Source organism: Rhincodon typus, chromosome 6 (genome assembly GCF_021869965.1).
Source record: "Rhincodon typus isolate 14 chromosome 6, sRhiTyp1.1, whole genome shotgun sequence".
NCBI lineage: Eukaryota > Metazoa > Chordata > Chondrichthyes > Orectolobiformes > Rhincodontidae > Rhincodon > Rhincodon typus.
This window is the reverse complement of record NC_063337.1, coordinates 83,997,230-84,018,554: the sequence shown is the minus strand read 5'-3', so window position 1 is coordinate 84,018,554 and position 21,325 is coordinate 83,997,230. Positions and strand designations below refer to the sequence as shown.

The following is a 21,325-nucleotide window of genomic DNA, read 5'->3' as shown; positions in this document are numbered from 1 at the left end:
ATACACAGTAAAGTCCCATAAATAACAATAAGATAATGCTCGGAGAATCTGTCTTTTTTAAGTAATGTTGATTGAGAGAAGAACATCATGTTCTTTTTCAAATGGTGGTGTGAATTTTTAACATTCACTTGTGAAATCAGACAGAGCATTAGTTCAACACCTCATGCACCACAAACAAAACTTGAACCCACAAACTTCTGACTCAAACAGCTAAAGTGCTGTCTACTGAACCACAGCTGAGATTGAAATTGAATAGAACACATGAGCTGGATTTTCAACATCAGGAACCTGTAGTTGGGATCAGTTCCAGGATCCAATGCCGCAAGGAGTTTTCCAGACACATCTTCCCAGGCTTTGAGAGGAAGGACGAGGTCATTTACTTGCAGGGAGCAGGTATGCCATGTGATTAAGGATAGTTAGTGGGAGGCCCTTCAGTAACAACACATCAGAACCTCACTGGCAGTGGAGAGGGGGAAGAGGGGCACTTCAGCATGGACACGCTCTCTGAAGAATAATCCAATTTTGGTTGAGTGGCAGTCCTTCCATTGGACATAGGGAGCAGTGTCCCATGCAGGATTAATCAAGGCTCCCTCTGCCTCCAACTTTCACAATGTGAATCCTGCATGATTGCCTTACCATTCTCCATACTGATCTAACTTTCTGAGGTTGCAGATTGGAGGATCTGCTGTACTGCACACAGAACAAAACTTTTCATTGTACTTAGGTACATTGACAATAATAAATCAAATCAAATCAGATCAATTGGCTACCTGCCACTTGCCAGCGGGATGCCGCTTTAAAAATGACTCGAGATCAGGATCATGGTGACAAATTGGCATGATGGGTGGAGGTGTGCAATTTAGGGCCTGCCTTCCTGCCAACCTTTAATCCTGATGCTGATCTGCTTGTAGGAACAATTTGATATATATTATTGGGCTACAATAGTGTCTCAGTTGAATTCAAAGTAATGTTCAACACACTGAGGAAATAGACTTCACACAGTCAGTCCTTATTTTGTAAGGATTTTCATAACAGAAACATGCAAACAGACTGACTGTGAATCTTTAAACGTAACTTTGTAGCTGTTTGTGTGGGCTGGTGAAGCTACTATTGTGAATTCTTGCAAATGAAATAATTTTCCACATTTTGCCATCCAGTGGATTTTTATTTCTACCTAACCAATGCTCAACCATTGATGGACTTCAGTTAATTCACCACAGATCAGATATCAAACGCTGGGGGCTTCCTAATCTGGAGGTCATCTGCTCATTGGAGAATATGACAGCAGTAATTTCCAATGCTGTATGACATTGTTGTTCTACGTGCTGTGACATCCTGCTCTTGAGTAGAACTCCTTTCGAACCATATTCCAAAGGAAAAGAATATTTTAAAAATCAGAAATCTAATTCAGAACAAATTTGGCAAATGCATGAGGTGCTCTATTTTTAATGAAGCTGTCCTGGATAATTTCTGGTCATCAGATGTGATATTGCTGGAGTAATCAAAACATCACTGGACAGGGTTCTATTCCTATTGACATCAGTGAGAAATGTGTTTATGTGGTATTGCTTCCAGTAGTGCAATACAGACTTGTATCGATTCCAGAGGTGCAGGCAGTACAATGTAATAGCTGATAGCAGCTTATCTGCTGTCTGCCTGTGGGGATCAGCACAATGCCACTAGATGTTGTGCCAGTCAAACAAATTCCTTTCCCTGTTGAGACTTTTCAAAACCTGTGTGACTGGCATGAGAACCATTTGCACATGGTTTTATCCTATCCCTCACATCAATAGCCAAGTATACAAATGCAGCTCTTTAAGTCCCATTGTTAAATTTTGTGTATAGATCATAACATAGCAACAGCAGCTATCACAAAGAGGTAACCATGCTGGTCATGAGCATTACTTCCAGACTTTCAGTAGGAACAAAAGAAAATCAAAGGGAGCCATTTTCTCACCAAACCTTTGGTGTAAATTCCCATCAGTTAATGCATAATTGGCTTTACAATTGCTTTTTTTTTGATATATAGATCAGAGAACTTTTACTGTAATGCACAGAGACTCACATTCACTCACAGACCTAGTTGGGTTTAAAGAAACATCACAAGTAAGCACACAATGGCTTTGGCAGGATGTTGTCAATGTTGTATTGACTTTTATTCCTTGTAGTTTTAATCACCCAAACAGAGAGCGAATATGGAACATGTTGACACAACATTGTTGTATAACAAGGAACAGGTTATGCTGACCGTTGTGAATGACCTATCCTAATAGCAACAGTCGCAAAGCCTGCCACAGAGAGGCAAAAATACAAAGCACTTTTGATCAGTTGGCATGACATGGATATTGGATTAAGTTACTTTTCAAACTTCATTCCAGAAACTATGAATTGTGTTTTCACAACTATTTTAAAAAAAAATGTGAAAAAGGCGAGCAGAACTTAGGTTAACAGACAGCCTATTTCGGGGAAATGTGGTTAAAGAGTAGAATTTGTAAATCAATTTGAAAGGATGCATGGCGTGTGCTCCTCCTGTTGTGGGAGTTCTTCCATTGGCTTTCTGGCGAGGGCAACATGAAAAATAGGAATGGGGCAGGCTAAACGGCCTGCCCTGCTGTTCAATATGACTTTCCACCTCATCTCCACTTTCCTGTCTCATCCTCACTTTCCCTGTCTCTTTTAGTGACCCTTTAGTGAAACAGTTTTGACCCTTGCTTTGAATGTATAAAATGATTGAACCTTCACAATCATCTCTGTCACACTTAGCAGACTCCTTACCTGCTATCATGCCCCTTCATTCTAGACTCTCTAACCAAGGGATACAGCCCTCATCTACTCTGTTAAGCCATCTCAGAATTTTCTACACTTCAATGAGACTACCTCTGAATCTTCTGAACTCTGAAGGATACAGGATGATCCCATTTTAAGTAGTAGATATGTTCCTGAATACTTAAAATGAAACTACTTGTTTAGAAACCAGGTTTTCCCATTAAAGTGTATGTTATATCAGCAGAAGCATTCCCACCCTGAGATTTTAAAGCCCAATAGGGTCAGTAAATGTGAAATAACTGAATCACATTGTATTTAACTTTTTGATATTACCCACGATCTGGCAATGAACCAACATTAGAATGTTTTTATTTTCTGATTGCCCTATAATGAATAAATATCCTCAAAGTCTAGTGGCATAGTTTCAAGATATCAGTTTCCTCATTATCATTCCATTTTTTTACTTGTTCGTGGGATACGGACTTCACTAGCAAGGCCAGTATTTATTGCCCATCCCTAATTGACTGGAGGGCTGTTAAGAGTCAATTACATTGCTGAGAGTCTGGAATCACATGTAGACCAGGCCAGGTGAGAACATCAGATTTCCTTCCCTATAGGACATTAGTAAATTAGCCGTGTTTTTACAACAATCAACATTGGTTTGTTGTCTATGATTGCCATTTAGACTAGCTTTTTAGTTCAATTTTAACTATTGAATACAAATTTTACCATCTATCATGGTGGGTTTCAAACCCATGTCCCCAGAACCTTAGTCTGGACTTCTGCATTACAAACCCAGTAACATTGCCACTACGTTGCTATCTCCCCATTAATAATGTTAATTTAATTGATCCCATTGTTGCTATGAAAAATGCAGACTTCTTGTTGCGGGTTTATAAGAATGTGTTCTTGGCCATTTTTGTTCTTAGTGAAGAATACTCCAGGATGGCAAGGAGGAGACAAAAATACTCAGCCAAAAAATTTAGAGAATGGGAAAACAGCCTACTCATTGATTGATCCAGCCTACAATACATTTGCACCCACTTCCCACTATTTTATAACTGGATAAAACCAATAAAAAGGGAGCAATTTTTAAAATTTCTTTGTATAACTATTCTATTCAGAATTTGCTACATTGACTACAAAATGGGGATTGCTGTATAAGCATATTCTAGTTGATAGGACTTAGCTAACTTCCACTGATTGGCTAAATAGGGACCAGAGTGAGAGTTTGCTGTCAGTAGAGGAGGCTCTCAATGCTTGAGTGCCAATAAGGGCACTGAAAAAACTTGGCAACACCTAGGACAAAGCAACCACTTGATTGGCATTCCCATTTACCATCTTAAATTTTCACTCCCTCCACCAACATATAGTGTGTGTGTAATACACAATATTCATTGCAGCAACTTGCAAATAGAATATCAAGCAACAAATACCAAGCAACAAATAAACAAATAGAATCTTCAAATCTGCCATCGCTACCATCTAGATTGACAGGGGCAGCAGATACATGGGAACACCATTATCTGCAAGTTGCTCTCTGAGCTTCATGCTACCCTGATTTGGAACTATGTTGCTGTTCTTTCACCTTGCTAGGTCGAAATCCTGGAACACCCATCCTGGCAGCACTATGGGTGTGCCTACTCTCCACAGACTGTAATAGTTGAAGGAAGCAGCTCACCACCCACCTTCTCCAGGGAAATTTCAGGTGGCACCAAGTATCCCATGATTTAAAATAACAGAAATTATCTCCTTGAGTAGTTGGATAGCTATATCTACACTGCTGCCTCCTTTTGCATAGTCACTCCATTTAAATGGTTCTTCTTTGCTACATAAAGACAAATTATCTATGCTTTACCAACTCAAGTACACAACAGCAACAACCTATCTTCATTTCAGCTCCTCTCTCCTTTCAACTCCTCTGTCCTGATTCCCCCATGTCTCCGACATCCATGCGGCTGAGGAACAGATGGAAAGTGAAGGTAAGTTGTTTAACCAACGCTGATGAAACCAAGAGTTGTCCATCCCTTTTGGTCACATTTATCTGGATCAGATGCATGAGGTGTTTTGTAAAAATGGTTGCATTGATTGAGAAATCTCCGCTTCTCCAATTTCTATCTTTTTGTTAAGCCTGCTTTATGTTAATAACAACACATCTATAATGGTTAATAGGAAGTGAATGAGTGATAAGCTTCTCCACATTAGAATTCCACTTTCCTCTATGTGTAGAGTTATTGAGAACAAGGGCAGCTTACTCAGCAGAATTACCTGAGAATTACTGTCTCCTTGAGGTACTATAGTGAGAGAGCTCAAGATTATTCTCTACATTAATCTGACACAATGGTAGATTCTGTTGCAACAGGACTTAGATATGCCAACCTTTTAGAGGCTTTCATCAAGCTGCTACAAGTTTTCTATTCATCTGTGTCATTATTCTTGATGTTTTTGTTGAGTGTGCATAACAATATTTCCCTTGTTATGTTTCCAAATAGCGTAATATTTGCTTGTGAAGAATGTATATTTTGCTTACTTGGTTTTCCTTCTGTGTTCCTATCTTGGCTCTCTGCTGTGTCACAGCTGTGCTCTTTAGACCAGTTTGATCACATGACCAAAGTTGTTTTTGTATGAAGTTAGCTCATTTTCTTTTAAATGTTACTTTTAAATATACCAAGCAACAACACAGCAACACTTAAACTTGCTTTTCACAACCTCAAAAGTCTCAAGGTGCTTTATAGCTAATGATGTCCTTTTGAAGTGTCTTCACTATTGCAATGCAGAAATCACAGCAACCGATCTGAGTGCATAAGCAGCAATAACAGCACAAGTAGATAATTTATTTGCTGTGATTTTGAATGAGGAATGAAAATGGCCAGGATGCTACAGAGAACACTCCTGCCCTTTGTAGCATGGCATCCTTTACATCCACACGAGACAGCAATCGTATCTCAGCTTGATGCTTTTCTGGAAGTCTGCCTTTCTGTAGATGTTGAAGATCTGGAACAAAAGTGAATAGTCCTGACACTGGAAGCACTGAGCACGTCTGGCAATGAGAGAAATCAGGTTAACATGTCAGGTTAAATTGGAAACAATGACTAAATATTCCCAATCTAATGGAGATGGTGTTGGAGTAGAGCAGTGTCTGGGAAAATGGAGGGAAATTATTTCAGAATGGCTCTTTGATTCAGTTTCCCAGGGAGGTAGGTGGAGAGGAGGGAGTAGAAGGATTGAGGGAGTTGGGATCTGTCCTCTTCACTAAGGCAGGCAGCCAATTTCAATACTTAAAGGCACAGCACAATTTTTATCACCACTTCACATTCCCCCACCTCCTCTACTACTACTCCTGCCATTTGAAGAGGCCATTAACTCAATAGAGGCAGCCTCCCTGCAACACACTGTACTGTGGTTGGATGAAATCAAGCCTGAGGCTCAATCCCACTACGAGGTATTTAGAAATTTACAGAAGAAATGTGGACACTCTCAAAGGGCAAATAAGTTAAAAATGCCAAGCTATTAATTTCTTGAAATGCCTTGCGTTGCACATTCACAGTTTAATTGCCAACTCGAAAGATATTATTAAATGATTGGTTGTCTTTTGTGTGATTCAAGAAAATATTATTTTGTGGGATATGGGAATAATTGGCTTTGCCAGCATTTAATGCCCATTCCTAACTGTTGAGAGGAGAGTTAAAAGAACAACCATACTGTTGAAGATCTGGAGTCACATACAAGCCAGTACGGGTAAGCGAAGCAGATTTCCTTCCCGAGAGAACATGGGTGAAACATAATTGACAATTGGATAGCATTCAATTTCACATTTACCAAAATACAAAATTCTTATTCTACTATTCCAACCCATCTCTTCAGAACAATAGCTGGGGCAGTGAATTACTAGTCCGATAATAACACCACTATATTGCCAACTGCAAGTCTGCTTGCTTTTACAGGGAATTAAGTACTTGATGTGTTCAAAAATTTTGAAGCAACTTTCATAGATGGGAGTGTTTTTCTTTTCAATGTAGTGAAGGCTGTAATAGATACTCAGACCTTTATTTATTTAATGGCTGTCTCCTGAGGTCTGCCTATGGTGGACACTAGTGAGTTGGTATGGAACATGAAGGGGATGAAGGTGTAAAGGATATGAGCATGGGTGGGCATAAATTAGCATTAAGGTGGGATGGGAGTCATAAGACCATGGGTGGTATTGTGGCTTGGCATTAAGCTGGCATGGTTTTATGAAGGACCATAGGTGTGGAAGGGGATGTAGATGTGAGAGATGATGAGGGATGAGGACTAGAGGGCCTAATATTTAACACAACTGGGAAAAATCCAGATGACTGAGGTGTTTTGTTTAAGCATTTCACCTTGACACCCGGCAGCCTGTGTGACCACCTGAGATGTCTGACCAGGATGGCAGACTTTACTCCATTCCACACCTATTACCCCGAAGCAAAAATTGGGGTAATTTTTTTCTTAAGGTAGATGTGGTGTGTGGGAAATTTCCAGCTCCAAACTACCAGCTGTGAGGCTGAAAATCCAGCTCACATTTCAGGTCAATAATCTTCCACCAAGTTTTATTACAGATTTCCAGCAACTGCAATGATGTGCTATTGTATTAATTGACTCAAACTTAGAGACGAGTAACAAAATCACCGCAGCTGTTTAGACATGCATATGGATATCGGACTCTTTTGAATTTGAACTTCATCCTCTGCTGTGAGGGATCCTTTAATTTGTTGAAGAACTTGAAGTTACTAACTGCAGTATGCTTTCCAAACTGATTCATTCCATTAGGCATGAATGTTATCTTTGCCAGATAGAAAAAGAGTAGGAGACATCATGTGAGTTTTAAGCTCCTGTCAAAGATAGGACACATAAGATACAACATTTAAATAGGCTGGAAAATAAAACAAAGGGCTGTGAATGTTAAAAATCTGAAACAGCTGGAGAAACTCAGCAAGTCTGGCAGCATCTGTGGAGAGAAAACAGAGTTTAATGTTTAAGAATCCAGTAATGTGAAGAAGGGTTACTGGACTCAAAACGTTAACTCTCTTTCTCTCTCCACAGATTCTGCCAGACTTGTTGAGTTTCTAAAGCAATTTCAGTTTTTATTTAATTAGACTGACGATCAGAGTAATTCACCACTGAATTTGTCTTCTAACACATATCTCAACTGTTGGTATTTCCAATCAATATAACTAGCATCAGCTTACATAAATTAAGTTTGGCTGACTTTTCACCATGCTTTATACATTCAGGAATTTGAGTGTACTATGTGTAAATTGACAGCCATGTTCCCTTATGTAAATGATTATTCCTCAAAATGTCTTCACTGACTGTAGAGAACTTTAGGACATCCTGTGATTGTGAAAAGTTATTGATAAAGGTAAGCTTTCTTTGCTCAAGAGGATGCTTTTATCTTCCAATACATCATAAATAGTCCATACATAAACTAATGCATGCATTAATACATGTAATCATTGAGCAGGAAATTGTCATGCTTGACGGGGCATCCCATTTCTTGGTATAAACACTCAGAAATCTGAACAACATGTCTCGAATAGGCATTTTAATTGTTGGCTACTTGCAATCTAATAGTGTGAATAAATTGGTGGAGGGAGGGGTGGTGGTTTACCTGATAGTCAATGTTACAATATTTCACCTTGCATTGTTATTGCTGCTTCTAAGTATTATAGAGTCACACAATGTGGAAACAGACCCTTTGGTCCAATCAGTCCATGCCCAACATAATCCCAATCTGAATTAGACCTATCTGCTTACTCCTGGCCTATATCCCTCCAAACCTTTCCTATTCATGTACTTAGCTAAATGTTTTTAAAGGTTGTAATTGTACCCACATCCACCACTTCCTCAGGAAGTTCATTCCACACGCGAACCATTCTCTGTGTAAACAAAATTGCCTCATGTCTTTTTTAAAAATCTATCTCCTCTCACCTTAAAAATGTGCCCTCAGTCATGAAATCTTCCTTCCTAGGGAAAAGATAACTACCATTAACCCTATATAACATCTTTAACATGGTAGATCAATATGTATCAGGCAGGCTCACTGAGAGTAACTGACACCTACAACTGGCATGAAAACAGACTTGATGTTAACTATCCAAAAATATGTGCGCTTTTGGATGATGCTTATAAATCATTCCAGCTTCATTGTTTGGTTTTATCACAACTGAATTTTGTTTTCTTTGTTGGAGTTGTGTCTGTTATTGATGCTCAGTGCCTTTGTTAGGTCTAGATGTGACTGTCCTTATTCACTCTTGGTATATCTGTAATGTTCTGACTTCTGTAAAATTTAGGCCTTCTAAAACTCTAGTGCCTTATCAAAAGTCATAGCAAGTTCCATTCACACCATCATTTGTGCTTGCTGAGGTGCCTTGGCTCCCATTTAAGCAATGCCTTGAAATTTTCAAATAATGAAAGGATAAGTATCTGTGTAGCCTCCTCCAGTTCCACAGTCCTCCAAGATGATTGGGCTTCTCTAATTCTAGTATTTGGAGCATTATCAGTTTTAATTATTCCATAGTTGGCCACCCTACCTTTAGCTGCTCATGAACCTCAAGTTCTGGATTTCTCTTTCTAACCTTGTCTATTTAGCTTTCCTCCTTTTAAGGCACTCCTGAAAATCTACATCTTTGACCAAGCCTTTGGTCACCTAACCTAATGTCTCTTTAAGTGGTTAGGTGTCAAATTTTGCTTGATGCAACTTCTTTTGATATTTCATTACATTCAGGGCTAAATATCTACAGGGCTACGTTAAAACAAAAACTGATCAAAGCATTATTACATTATGATGAAGCCATTATCTGTGTTAGCGCAAAGGTGTAGATAAAAGTTAAACGAGCCACAGATAACACTGATGTTCATTACAGAGTAGAACATATTAAAATATCTGGAATGCAGAACTCACTCTGAATCATTGCACTCATTCATGTTAACTCCTCTTGCATAAATTCAAACTTCTGCTGTCTCATATTGTCTAAATGTCTTCCTTACTATAGGAACAGTGCAATATAATCTCCTGCTTCTTGATCTTCACCAGTGCGTACACTGGTGGCACACTTATATTCTTCTAGGGTAGAATGAACATTTAAAAAAAACGCTCAATGAATGAAACTATAATTTGTCCCATGTTAGTTGAACATTCAACGTGCTCTAAAACTATTACACATCAATTACCAATTAATCAATGTAATTATCAAGTATATGCAAATTTTCCAACATTCCTGCAATCTGTTCTGACCCTCTCAACAGTTAACTGGATTTGTTACATACAAAAAGCAAGTTTATTTAACCTTCATGCCTCCATTCATATTTCAGCTAATTACAAATGCATACATTTAAAGGTGTGTACTATAGTTCTTCAATTCACAGCTCAGCTCATATGAAAGTTGAATACAGAAATGCAAAGCACTAACGGAGACATTCTGGGACACATGGAAAACTAAACACTTGTTCATTTTTTTGTCTTTCAGACTGGGGAGAAACAGAACATCCTCTCACAAAATTTCTTTACTGGGACTCCCTTTACATTTGTGGGTGATGCTATCATTTTACAGTAAGATGAAAAGTTTTGAATATATTTACAATACATACATTGTACATAAATACAAGAACAACACTTACATAAATGTTAGTAAACATGTCACATACTTATTGCCTGAACTAAATAGTGTACAAAGACCAAGAAAAGGAAATCTTCTTCAGAAGACTCAAAAATGGGATTTATTCCTAAAGAATAAAACACTGGTGTTTAAAAACTATTGCAGGATTTACGCTAGTCCTTTCATAAATCAGCCAATTTGTATATTTTCTTCACTAAAGTCACTGGATGCACTTTAGAACAAAAATTAGAAGCCTTCCAATTTAGTTTTCCCCCCCACCACTATTTACAGTCTATGTAAAACTATGACTTTCAAAATACTTTGAACTTTCACATATAATACAATATTTAAAATAGATGTCCTAACTAGTACAGTAAAATATCAGAATGGTTTTTGAGAGTTTGGATGTTAATCCCTGTATAAATTTTTTTTTTCCAACTGAGGCGAATTCAAAGTGCAAGACATTGTGTCTTTGTGGCTTCAAAAGGAGCTGGTAACATTTAAGGACAATATCCATCTTCAAGAAATCATACCTTCATCTTTAAACCTTGGCCTTCACTGGTACTTTTTGTTTTGTTAGTAAGTTCAGGTTTGAGGTTGGTGCTTATTTTGTAAAACACAGTTCAATAAAAGGTATTTAATAGTGTGTGGAATGGGCATTTTCACAAGGTCGGCTGCTTGAGGCAACCCCTGTGGAATTTGCAGAGGGAGAATTAAGATGTTAAAGTTCATTGTTCTGTCCCTTACAGTGGTGTTTGTCAGTTTCATGTGAAGGCCAACAGTATACTCCCTGAAGAATCCTGCCCCGTGAGGTGGGAAAGGGTTTAATACTTTTAACATTATTGACAATTTGTGCAACACAAGAATGAACTCGGCACTGTTAGTACTCCAATTTCACATTTGTACAAACATGTTGTCTCGACGAGAAGACAAGTAGAAATCAGCGGTTCAGAAGAAAGATGCCTCCGACTTTTTTTTTCTTCTTCACGTGATATAACGTCACATTAATCGGGTTAGAAGATGCTACTGTCAGGCTTAAAACATTGATAAATACAGCACAGAGCTGTTCTTATCAGTTTTTTTTGACTTTGCTTTTTTTTTCTAGAAATATTGCTGTCTTAAAGCAGATGATTGGAATGACCTGTCATCTACTGTACATACGATTTTACAAAGTAGATTTGAACCAGTCAAGAAAAAAAATGGATAAACACTCATTTTAAAAAAGAAACTCATGTTACTTCCCCCCCACCACAGTGAGGTGAAAGGGTTTAATCGTGCCTGTGTCATTTAAGACAGTGATCACTTAAAGAAGATCTACTAGATACAATGAACTTTATGATTAGATGCTGCAACTGAAACCCAGCCAAATGGATCGTAGTTCTTACTTAACGAACAGTTAAGTAAAAAGGAATCTATTTTCATGCACTTCAAATCTGTACAGTAATACACCATAATATAGAAACTCCTAATAATGACCAACTCTGGAGAGCTGCAGCAAATTTTTCAATGGTAAAATTAAGCAATAATTGATGAAATAACTTCACATTTTCTCCCATGATCTCTGTTTGCCATCTGCAGAACCTCCTTCCTATTTTCACCTTTCATTTCGTGTTGAGTATTATGTGATCCAATGAACAGTGCCAGTAACCAATACATGAGGAAGCACACAATTGTTTGTGGTTTAGATGCTACACTTGTGAAAGATCCTGTGGCAGTAGATAATCACACCAACAGCATCAAAGTCCAACAAATAGAGAATCATGTCAATGTGAAACAGGAATTATGCTATATATTGACCAGACTACCATTGTTAAAGGCCAAATAAACACTGCACCTAATCATAAATTTGCTTTTGAATAACACCGTGTCAACATTATAGTTCTTTTTATGTCATAGTTCTGCAAGATACTATCTGCTGTTGGAAACACAATTAAAATGAAATAGGGCTTCTGGCATTTATGATAGCCCACTGAATTTAATTAAAATCTAGGATAGGCTTACAGACTTCTAACAGAACCAATAACCCTCAGCTCAAAAAAAGAAAAACCATATTCCTAATTTGTACATCAGATGGTTTGTTAATACATTTCGTTTATACCATGTAATACATCCCTATGTAAATGAAAGGAAAGTAAAACTGGATTGATGTAGTTCTTGTGAGAAATGCACAATTCCTGGTGAGAGTGCAGTCATGCAGGTGATAGGATACTTCAAAAAAGCATAAGCACCAAGTTATAGCGCACTATGATGTATAACAAGTTACCGAAGCTATAATGCCTCTATTATCCCCTCTTCTCTCCCCCCCCCCCCGTCCCACCCATCCCCAGTTTATGTAGCCCAGTACAGATCACTGCAGCGGTTGTAATTCTTCAACTAAAGGAGGGGTTTTCATTGATTCTGTTGCAGAATAATAACCTGTCCATCACGATCCATGACACTGCACTGGCATATAATTCACTTCATCAAGTATGGACTATTCTGTCCTCCATGCACTAATTTTTAGAGCATGTGTATGGAGTAGAGGAAAATATTATCAAGTCTTTATCCTCTTGTTGCTTACCATTTTTCAAAAGCGGTCTCTAAAATGGATAGAGCTTTCTGAATGAGTATAAAAACAGGTGGAATAGAAACAATAGGTTAAATTAAGTTCAGTACTAAATACCAGCCTGCTAGGTTTATCCAGTAGTTGATGAATCCTAGTAATGATAAGTTGATTTAAAATGAGAACTTTTTTTGTTTTAAAATTGCAGCAACTCATTATGAATAGCCTTGGACAAGACACAGGCCAAACCAAAATAATCAAAATTGCCAAATCACTGACAGTTGGTTTTGACTGTCAGCAGTGGGAAAAATTAGAGTGCTCTTTATCTTGTTCTCCTTTTGGACGATTGGAGATGTCTCCTCAATCAATGCTCTTGATAATTCAGCCCAGCTGAATTCCAGGGGTCGAGGGGGTGTGGGGTTTGGAAGAGATCCTGCTCCGTTGCCCCACTGTTTTTCAAATCACTTTCAAACAAGCATGTGTCTTCGACGATGCAGTGCCAGGTGATCTGAACGTGAGAAACTACGGTCACAGTCTGCACACTTGAAGGGTTTCACCCCTGTGTGCTTGCGGTAGTGCCTTGTCAGCTCATCTGAACGAGCAAATTTCCACGTACAGCCTTCCCATGTGCACTTATACGGTTTTTCACCTAAAATTAAGCATACATAAGTCAAGTTAAAATTATTAGCTGTAATTTCTAGTAATGACTATATCTATCATCTTGAAAACATCTTTAAAAAACACAATTCAATTAAATCATGTCACTTCTGAAGACTATTTCTCTGCAAAGTAATAAAATTGCTTTAATTCTAATATTGAAATCATTATCAGAATCTACCACAGAAGAACAACACATTGAATTATATTGCACAGAGAGGGGCGATTTGGATCTGCCAGCTCTCTGAAGGAACGTTCCAATTAGTCCCACCAAGCTGCTCTTTGCCGAGAGCTCTCTATCTTCTTTCTGTCCGAATACCAGTCCAATTTCCCAGTTCTAAAATCATGGAATTATAGAATGATTACAACACCAAATCAGGATCATTTTGCCCATTGACAGCTGTTGCAAGAGAAATTCAACACGTCACTCTGCTTCCACTTCCCCATAGCCCTGAAAACATTCCAGATCCTAACCATTCTCTGCAGAACAAAAGCTTCTCCTCATATTGCCATTGCTTCTTTTTGCCAATCATTTAAAATCTGCGCCCTCTGGTTCTTTCCTTCCACCAACAGGAACAATATCTCCCTACTCATTTTTCCTGCCCGTTAGCCAATTCTCTATCCGTGCCAATATACCACCTCCAACATCATGGGCTCTGATCTCATGACATAACCTTTTGTGAAGTACCTTGCTGAATGCCTTCTGGAAGTCCAAATACAACACATCTACTGATTTCCTTCTATTCTCTCTGGTTGGGACTTTCCCAAGAAAATCTAATAACCTAGAAACATAGAAAACAGGTGCAGAAGTAGGCCATTTGGCCCTTCAAGCCTGCACTACCATTCAATACAATCACGGCTGATCATGCACTCTCAGCATCCCACTCCCGCTTTCGCTCCATACCTCTTGATGCCTTTAGCTGCTAGGGCCACGCCCAGTTCCCTCCTGAATATATCTAATGAACTGGCCCCAACAGCTTCGTGTGGGAGAGAATTCCACAGGTTCACAACTCTGGGTGAAGAAATTCTTCCTCATCTCAGTCCTGAATGGTTTATCCCTTATTCTTAAACTGTGACCCTTTGTTCTGGGCTTTCCCAACATTGGGAACACTTCGTGCATAAATTAGTTAAACACACTTTTTTTTCCCTTTATTCATTAACGGGATGAGGGTGTCAGTGGTTGAGCAGCATTTTTTAAGCTGTCCCAATTGCCTAGAGGGCAGTTCAGAGTCAGAGTCAGTCACATTGCTGTAGGTCTGGAGTTACATGTAGGCCAGACCAGGTAAGGATGGCAGTTTCCTTCCCTAAAGAACATTAGTGAACCAGATGGGTTTTTTTGACAATTGACAATGGATTCATGGTCATCATTAGATTCTTAATTCTAGATATCTTAATTCCATGTATCATGAGTTCCTGTCATACAGACACACAGAGATCTAGGTTAAGCAGTGTTGTAGGTTAAAACTTGTTTTAATGTTCAGCTTAGGCAACACAAACCTACAATGCTATGTTGATGTCAAATTTAGCTTGCAAAGGGGTTAACTACTGAGGCAGCTAGCAGTATTATTTCTGCACGGTGGACCTGCAGTCTCAATACAAATCAGAGGTTAGTACGTACACCTAAAAGAAGTTAGTTGCAAAGGTGAGTCCATAACGAAAACAAAAATTGCTGGAAAAACTCCTCAGCCTGTGGAGAGATAGCGGAATTAACATTTTGGGTCAAGTGATCCTTCCTCAGAATTTCAGGACATTGCACCGGAAACTTTAACTCTGCTTTCTTTTCACAGATGCTGCCAGGCCTGCTGAGCTTTCCCAGCAAATGCTGTTTTTGTTTCCGATTTCCAGCATCTGCAGTTCTTTGGTTTTTTTTTTGTGAAAATGAGTCCATGTTTGTGTTGATAGTAAATCACATCTTGTTGTTTTCCATAATGAAGGAGCTTAGGGAAATTGGTTGTATTTATTGTGAAAACTGTGCAGTGTCCATCTATTTTTGGATAAATAAATCAGTTTGTGGTTTGCTGCCAAATCTTGTCTTGAAGTCAGATATCTTAATGAAGACTCACGTGATATATTATAGTCAAAAGACCTCTCTCTTTCCTGAGATGGTAGGAACTGCTGATGCTGGAGAATGAGATAACGAGGTGTAGAGCTGGACGAACACAGCAGGCCAAGCAGCATCAGAGGACCAGGAAAGCTGACGTTTTGGGTCTAGATCTCTTTCCTGATCTTCCGCTCTCTGACATTGGCCTTCATGCCTTCAGCTGTCTGTAGGCCTTAAACTGAGATACTTCGATAAACTTCCCCAAGATTCCTTTAGGATGCTTCTTACTATCTGGCTTTTTGGTTCACCTGTCCTAATATCTCGTGTGTCCTGGTGTCAAATTTTGATTGTTGATGCTTCTCTGAAGTATTTTGGAATGTTTTGCCATGTTAAGTATGCCGTAAAAATGCTAATTATTGTTACTATTGCTGGGCTGTCCTCTTGTTTAAAAACTGAAAGAACTGCGGATGCTGTAAATTAGGAACAAAAACAGAAGTTGCTGGAAAAGCTCAGCAGGTCTGGCAGCATCCGCGGAGACAAATCAGAGCTAACGTTTTGGGTCCGGTGACCCTGTCCTATTGTTTAGTTAGATTTGGACAGTAAAGGTGGACTCTGGATTAAAGAGGAGGAAAGAGCTGCCAACAGAGCAACTTAATCTACAAGAATATCTGGCACTTAAAACAAAACTGATAGTTTAAACCAAGCCCTGCAGTAATCCAAGGCTGATGAGTTCACCAATGCCATCCCACTATCTTGTGGTCTTCAGTTTAGTGTCAGAGACTTTGAGATTTTCCCTGCAGCCTGTCAACAAGAAAGTTGCCACACTGGCAGGTACCATTGCTGGATTGCTTTTAAAAATAAAATACAAATATATTTTTATGTCTTCTGATGTGCACATTTGTTTAATTTAACATAGAGTGATGCTGAAACAGTGGAAGTTATTACAGTAAAGGGAGCTATAGCTTACAAACACATTGGCACTGAAAGAGACCGGTTTAACCTCTTATATTTCAGTGGGCCTAAATATATCGCCCTGTTAGTGTCTGTACAAGTGTCCAAAGCATATCCTTTTATTTCAGGGCCAGAATGTGAAGTCAGTCCGAATGCTGATTTATTGGTTTTGCTGGACAAACCAGCTCGGGATCTACAGTAAGTAGAAACAAAATGTATTGCCAGAAGTGTCAGCATGAAAGAGGCCTCGTTTCAGGGCAAGGTCAGAAATCACACGACAGTCCTCCACAGTCCAACCCCGGCACCTCCACTTCGTTGTTTCAGGTCAACGTGAGTCCCAACTGCAACAGCAGTTACATTACTCGGTTTATCCGGCAGTTAATTCCATACAAAGCAGCCGCAGTTTTCCAGAGGGACATACTTCCCTAACATCCTATCACATCTCTTTGTGACTATCTCACAGCCATTTGTTTGTCATGAATTACTTAAAAGTAACAGACGAGGTGGTAAGTGCAAGAACTATTGTGTACAAACAAATATTAGGTCTGTTTATTTTTCATTACAAAAGGTGATATAGAATATTAGCCAAAACACCCACAAACCTCCTGCTCTTCTTCCCATTAGTGTCAAACAGCCTTTCCATATCCAGCTACATTTGAATGCAGAGTTAAATAGTCTGTTTGAAGATGCAGCACACCCTCAGCATTACCCTGCATGCCAGATTTTGCACTCTAGGTTAGGAGTGGACTTTGAAGCCTCAATCTTTTAGCTCATACGTAAAAACACTACGACTGTAGCAAAATGTCAAAATATTGCAACTTGTAGGTGCATTGAAAATCTGTCTAAGTGTGTGATTTTTTTCTGTGATAGGTCGCTATTAAATGTCTTGTAAAACAAGATTAAACCCTCTGACTACCAGGTATTAGAGTCTGAATATTTAGTTTGAGCTAAAATATTGTGGGCTCAGTTCTTACTGCAGGATGGTGTAAGGAAGTCTGAACACAAAACAGTAACCTACTTACTTATAAACTGAAAAGGCCTTACTCTTGTGCCTCATAATCCTAGCAGGGAGGGTAAATAAAAATTAAGTGATCAAACTAAGTAGCCTTTTGAGTGAGCTGCAATAAATTTGTATATACATCATTGATAGTTCTTCCAAGTAAACCTGAGTCGTCATAGTACTGAAGATTTGTGCTCCAGAACTTGTCACTCCCCTAGCCAAGCTGTTTGTTCCAGTACAGGTACAACACTGGCATCTACCTGACAATGTGGAAAATTACCCAAGTCCTGTACATAAAAAGCAGGACAAATCCAAACCAGCCAGTTACTGCCCCAGTCTACTTTCAATCATCAGTAAAAAGGATGGAAGGTGTCAAAGGTGCTATCAAGCAGCAATAACATGCTCAGTGACCCCTGTTTGGGTTCCGCCAGGCAACTCAGCTCCTGACCTCATTATAGCCTCGGTTCAAACATGAACAAAAGAGCTGAATTCCAGAGGTGAGGCGAGAGTGATACCAAGGCTACATTTGACCAGCTGTGGCATCAAGGAGCCCTAGAAAAACTGGAATTATTGGGTATCAGGTTGTAAACCCTCCAGTAGTTGGAGTCATACCTGACACATAGGAAGATGGTCGTGGTAGTTGAAGGACAGTCATCTCAGCTCCAGGACATCTCTGCAGCGGTTCCTCAGGGTAGTGTTCTTAACCCAAACATCTTCTGCTGCTTCATCAACCAGCTTCCATCCATAAAGTCAGAAGTGGGGATATTTGCCAATGATTGCACCATGTTTAGCACCATTCACAACTCCTCAGATACTAAAGCGTTGCATTTGAAAATGGACAAAATCTGGACAATATCCAGGCTTGGGCTGACAAGGGGCAAGTAACATTTGCACTACACAAATGCCAGGCTATGACCATCACGAATAAGAGACAATCTAGCCACCTCCCCTTGACATTCAATGGTGCTACCATCACTGAATTCCCCCACTATCAAGATCCTGTGGGTTACCATTGACCAGAGACTCAACTGGACTTGCCACATTAACACAGTGGCCACAAGAGCAGGCCAGAAGCTGGGAATACTGCGGCGAGTAACTCATCTCCTGCCGCCTCAAAGCTTGTCCACCATCAACAAAGCACAAGACAGAAGTGTGATGGAATACTCCCCACTTGCTTGGATGAGTGCAGCCCCAACAACATTAAAGAAGCTTGACACCGTACAGGACAAAGCAGCCCGCTTGATTGGCACTACATCCACAAGCATTCACTCCCTCCGCCATTGATGCTCAGTAGCAGCAGTGTGTACTATAAGATGAACTGCAGAAATTCAAAGATCCTCAGACAGCACCTTCCAAACCCACGACCACTTCCACCTAGAAGGAGAAGGGCATCAGATATATGGGAACACCACCACCTCCAAGCTCCCCTCCAAGTCGCTCACTATCTTGACTTGGAAATAGATCATCGTCCCTTCACAGTTGCTGGGTTAAAATCCACGAATTCCCCCCTCCTAAAGGCATTGTGGGTCAACTCTCAGCAGGTGGACTGCAGCGGTTCAAGAAGGCAGCTCACCACCACCTTCTCAAGGGCAATTAGGGACGGCAATAAATGCTGACCAGCCAGTGATGCCCACGTCCCACAAATAAAAATAATTTTAAAAATCTGAATTATGACCTACATCATCAATGCTCTCTCTCCGTACAGATGGGTAAAATATATATTTGAAATGCTAATGGTTCCTGGAACCATTACTACAGTGAGAGTTAAATCAGTAAATGAAGCATTCTTTGTCATAGTTGGTTTGTTGGTAAAGGAGCTGGGGGCAACGAGGGGAGGGGGAAGGTGAAGAATATTTTTCCTCGCTCACTCGGTCGTTGTGATCTGAATGAGTTGCTTGAAAGGGTGGTGAGTGAAGATTCAATCATAGCGCTCGACAGGTAATAAGATACATGCTTATAAAGGAGAGAAGAAAATTGCAGGGCTATGGGGCATCAGCAGGAAGTGAGAGGTGGCATGGGTATGGTGGGCTCCTTCTCTGTCTAATGATTCTATGGAAACTAATCATCCCAAATTTTTAAAAAAATTAAAAAAAAAAGATTTTTTGTAGCAAAGTTTAGGAGCTCTCATGTCCAGATAGACCTGCGAGATTTCGATGTAAGTAATGTCCAAAGGTGGTCAGGAGTTCACACAGCCTGAAGTCTCATACAGGTCTGACAACTTTGCAATGTGTAACTGTGTTTGAAGTTATACGTGTAAGACACAGAGCTTCAGGCATTGAGAATCAAAAAGAATGTGGCACAGACAGATCAAGCAACCCATAATCAGTAAACTCCATCAATTTCATTAAATCTGAGAAACCGTGGAGGAAACTGCTTGAACCTTGTCAATTAGTATGATTCTACCCAGATGCAATGAGGAATTATTTTCAGACCAATCATAGCGTCCCTTGTGAAGACTTTAAGACAATTTATCCTACAGAAATTTTGCAAAAAATATGCAAGATGGGCTAAAATACAATTTTCTGATTCCAGGAAATGGTTTAACAATGGTCCTAATCAAGTATTTGCTTTTAAAATGCATATTCAGTACAAGAATAAAATCTAGGAGTTGGATTTCAATCCATCACCAGGTGCGAGATTGTGGGCTTACGTGTTTTGCAGGTGGTGCCACCATGGTCACATTCCAGTTTTAAGTCTTGTGGGGTTTCCAACTTTGTTCAAATGCACTTTCAGAAACATATGATCTTTCTCCGCCAACCACCAGCCTTCAAAAGACTGCCATTAGTCAGCTGACATATGGCACACTGCATGAAGTGGGACTAAATCATTTGTTCCTTCAGAGAGAAGGCACTGTACAATTAGAAATTGTAAAGAAACAGATTCCTCATTATCTGACTGGATCATTTTTGACTTGTCAGCCAAACAGTGTCTAATATTTTTGCATCTAAGCAACAGAAGTGTTCAAAGAAGATGAAGCACAATCTTTTTTTTGTTAAGAATGCCCCTATGATATTTCTTTCAGCTTGTTTGCAGCAGCCACCTTGCGGCTGGTAAACTGCCCTTAAACCCCAGGAAGATTGGCAATACCAGCCTCAGCTCCCAAAATTACTCCCTCATGCTGAAACCAATGGTATGCAGAAGCCACAGCAGTGACAGGGATGTAGTGACGGAATGCCACATTCCCATCAGGAAAGCAAAATTGAGAAAATGTTTGCGTGTCATGAAATAATTCATTTTCATTCACTTATTTCCGTATTTCTCAATTCCTGAAGGTCATGATTCAGGCTGAGGTATGAATTTCCATTGTTGCTGCTTCCCTGTTATTTTCATAAAGCCACTTCTTCTTGCGTGGCTATGGATTATAACGACTGGTGAAGCAGAGATTTCAGGACTCACTGGATAGTTTCAAGTGATAGGACACATTGTCAATCATTCTCCTTCCTAACAATAGGCATATGAGGCTAATTTAGTTCTGTGATTCCTGAACATCTTCCCTCAACCATCCTTGAGGTTATTGAGGATGCCCACTCAATATAACTCAATGATTGAATCAGACCTGTTCCTACTCAGAATGGTTTTACTGCCTGATCAAACATGCAAAATGATAGAGATAGTAGGAACTGCAGATGCTGGAGAATCTGAGATAACAAGGTGTAGAGCTGGATGAACACAGCAGGCCAAACAGCATCAGAGGAGCAGGAAGGCTGACGTTTCGGGCCTAGACCCTTCTTCAGAAAAGAAGGTCTAGG

The 21,325-nt window shown here is 39.6% G+C and overlaps 1 protein-coding gene and 1 long non-coding RNA gene across 5 annotated transcripts in view; one reads left to right on the top strand and one right to left on the bottom strand.

Moving 5' to 3' along the window:
* Positions 1-221: 221 nt before the first annotated feature.
* Positions 222-16,799, top strand: LOC125483368. Its single transcript, XR_007262326.1, has 3 exons — positions 222-393; positions 10,257-10,339; positions 16,705-16,799. It is a non-coding gene; the product is annotated as an uncharacterized LOC125483368 (long non-coding RNA).
* klf12b (Kruppel-like factor 12b) overlaps positions 12,708-21,325 on the bottom strand; it is a 235,990-nt gene continuing 227,372 nt past the window's right edge. For all 4 annotated transcript variants that reach the window (XM_048598329.1, XM_048598328.1, XM_048598331.1 and 1 more), the window contains one exon: positions 12,708-13,576. In XM_048598329.1, coding sequence (XP_048454286.1) covers positions 13,395-13,576 — 182 coding nt within the window. In that variant the 3' untranslated portion in view covers positions 12,708-13,394. The remainder of the gene's footprint in view (positions 13,577-21,325) is intronic.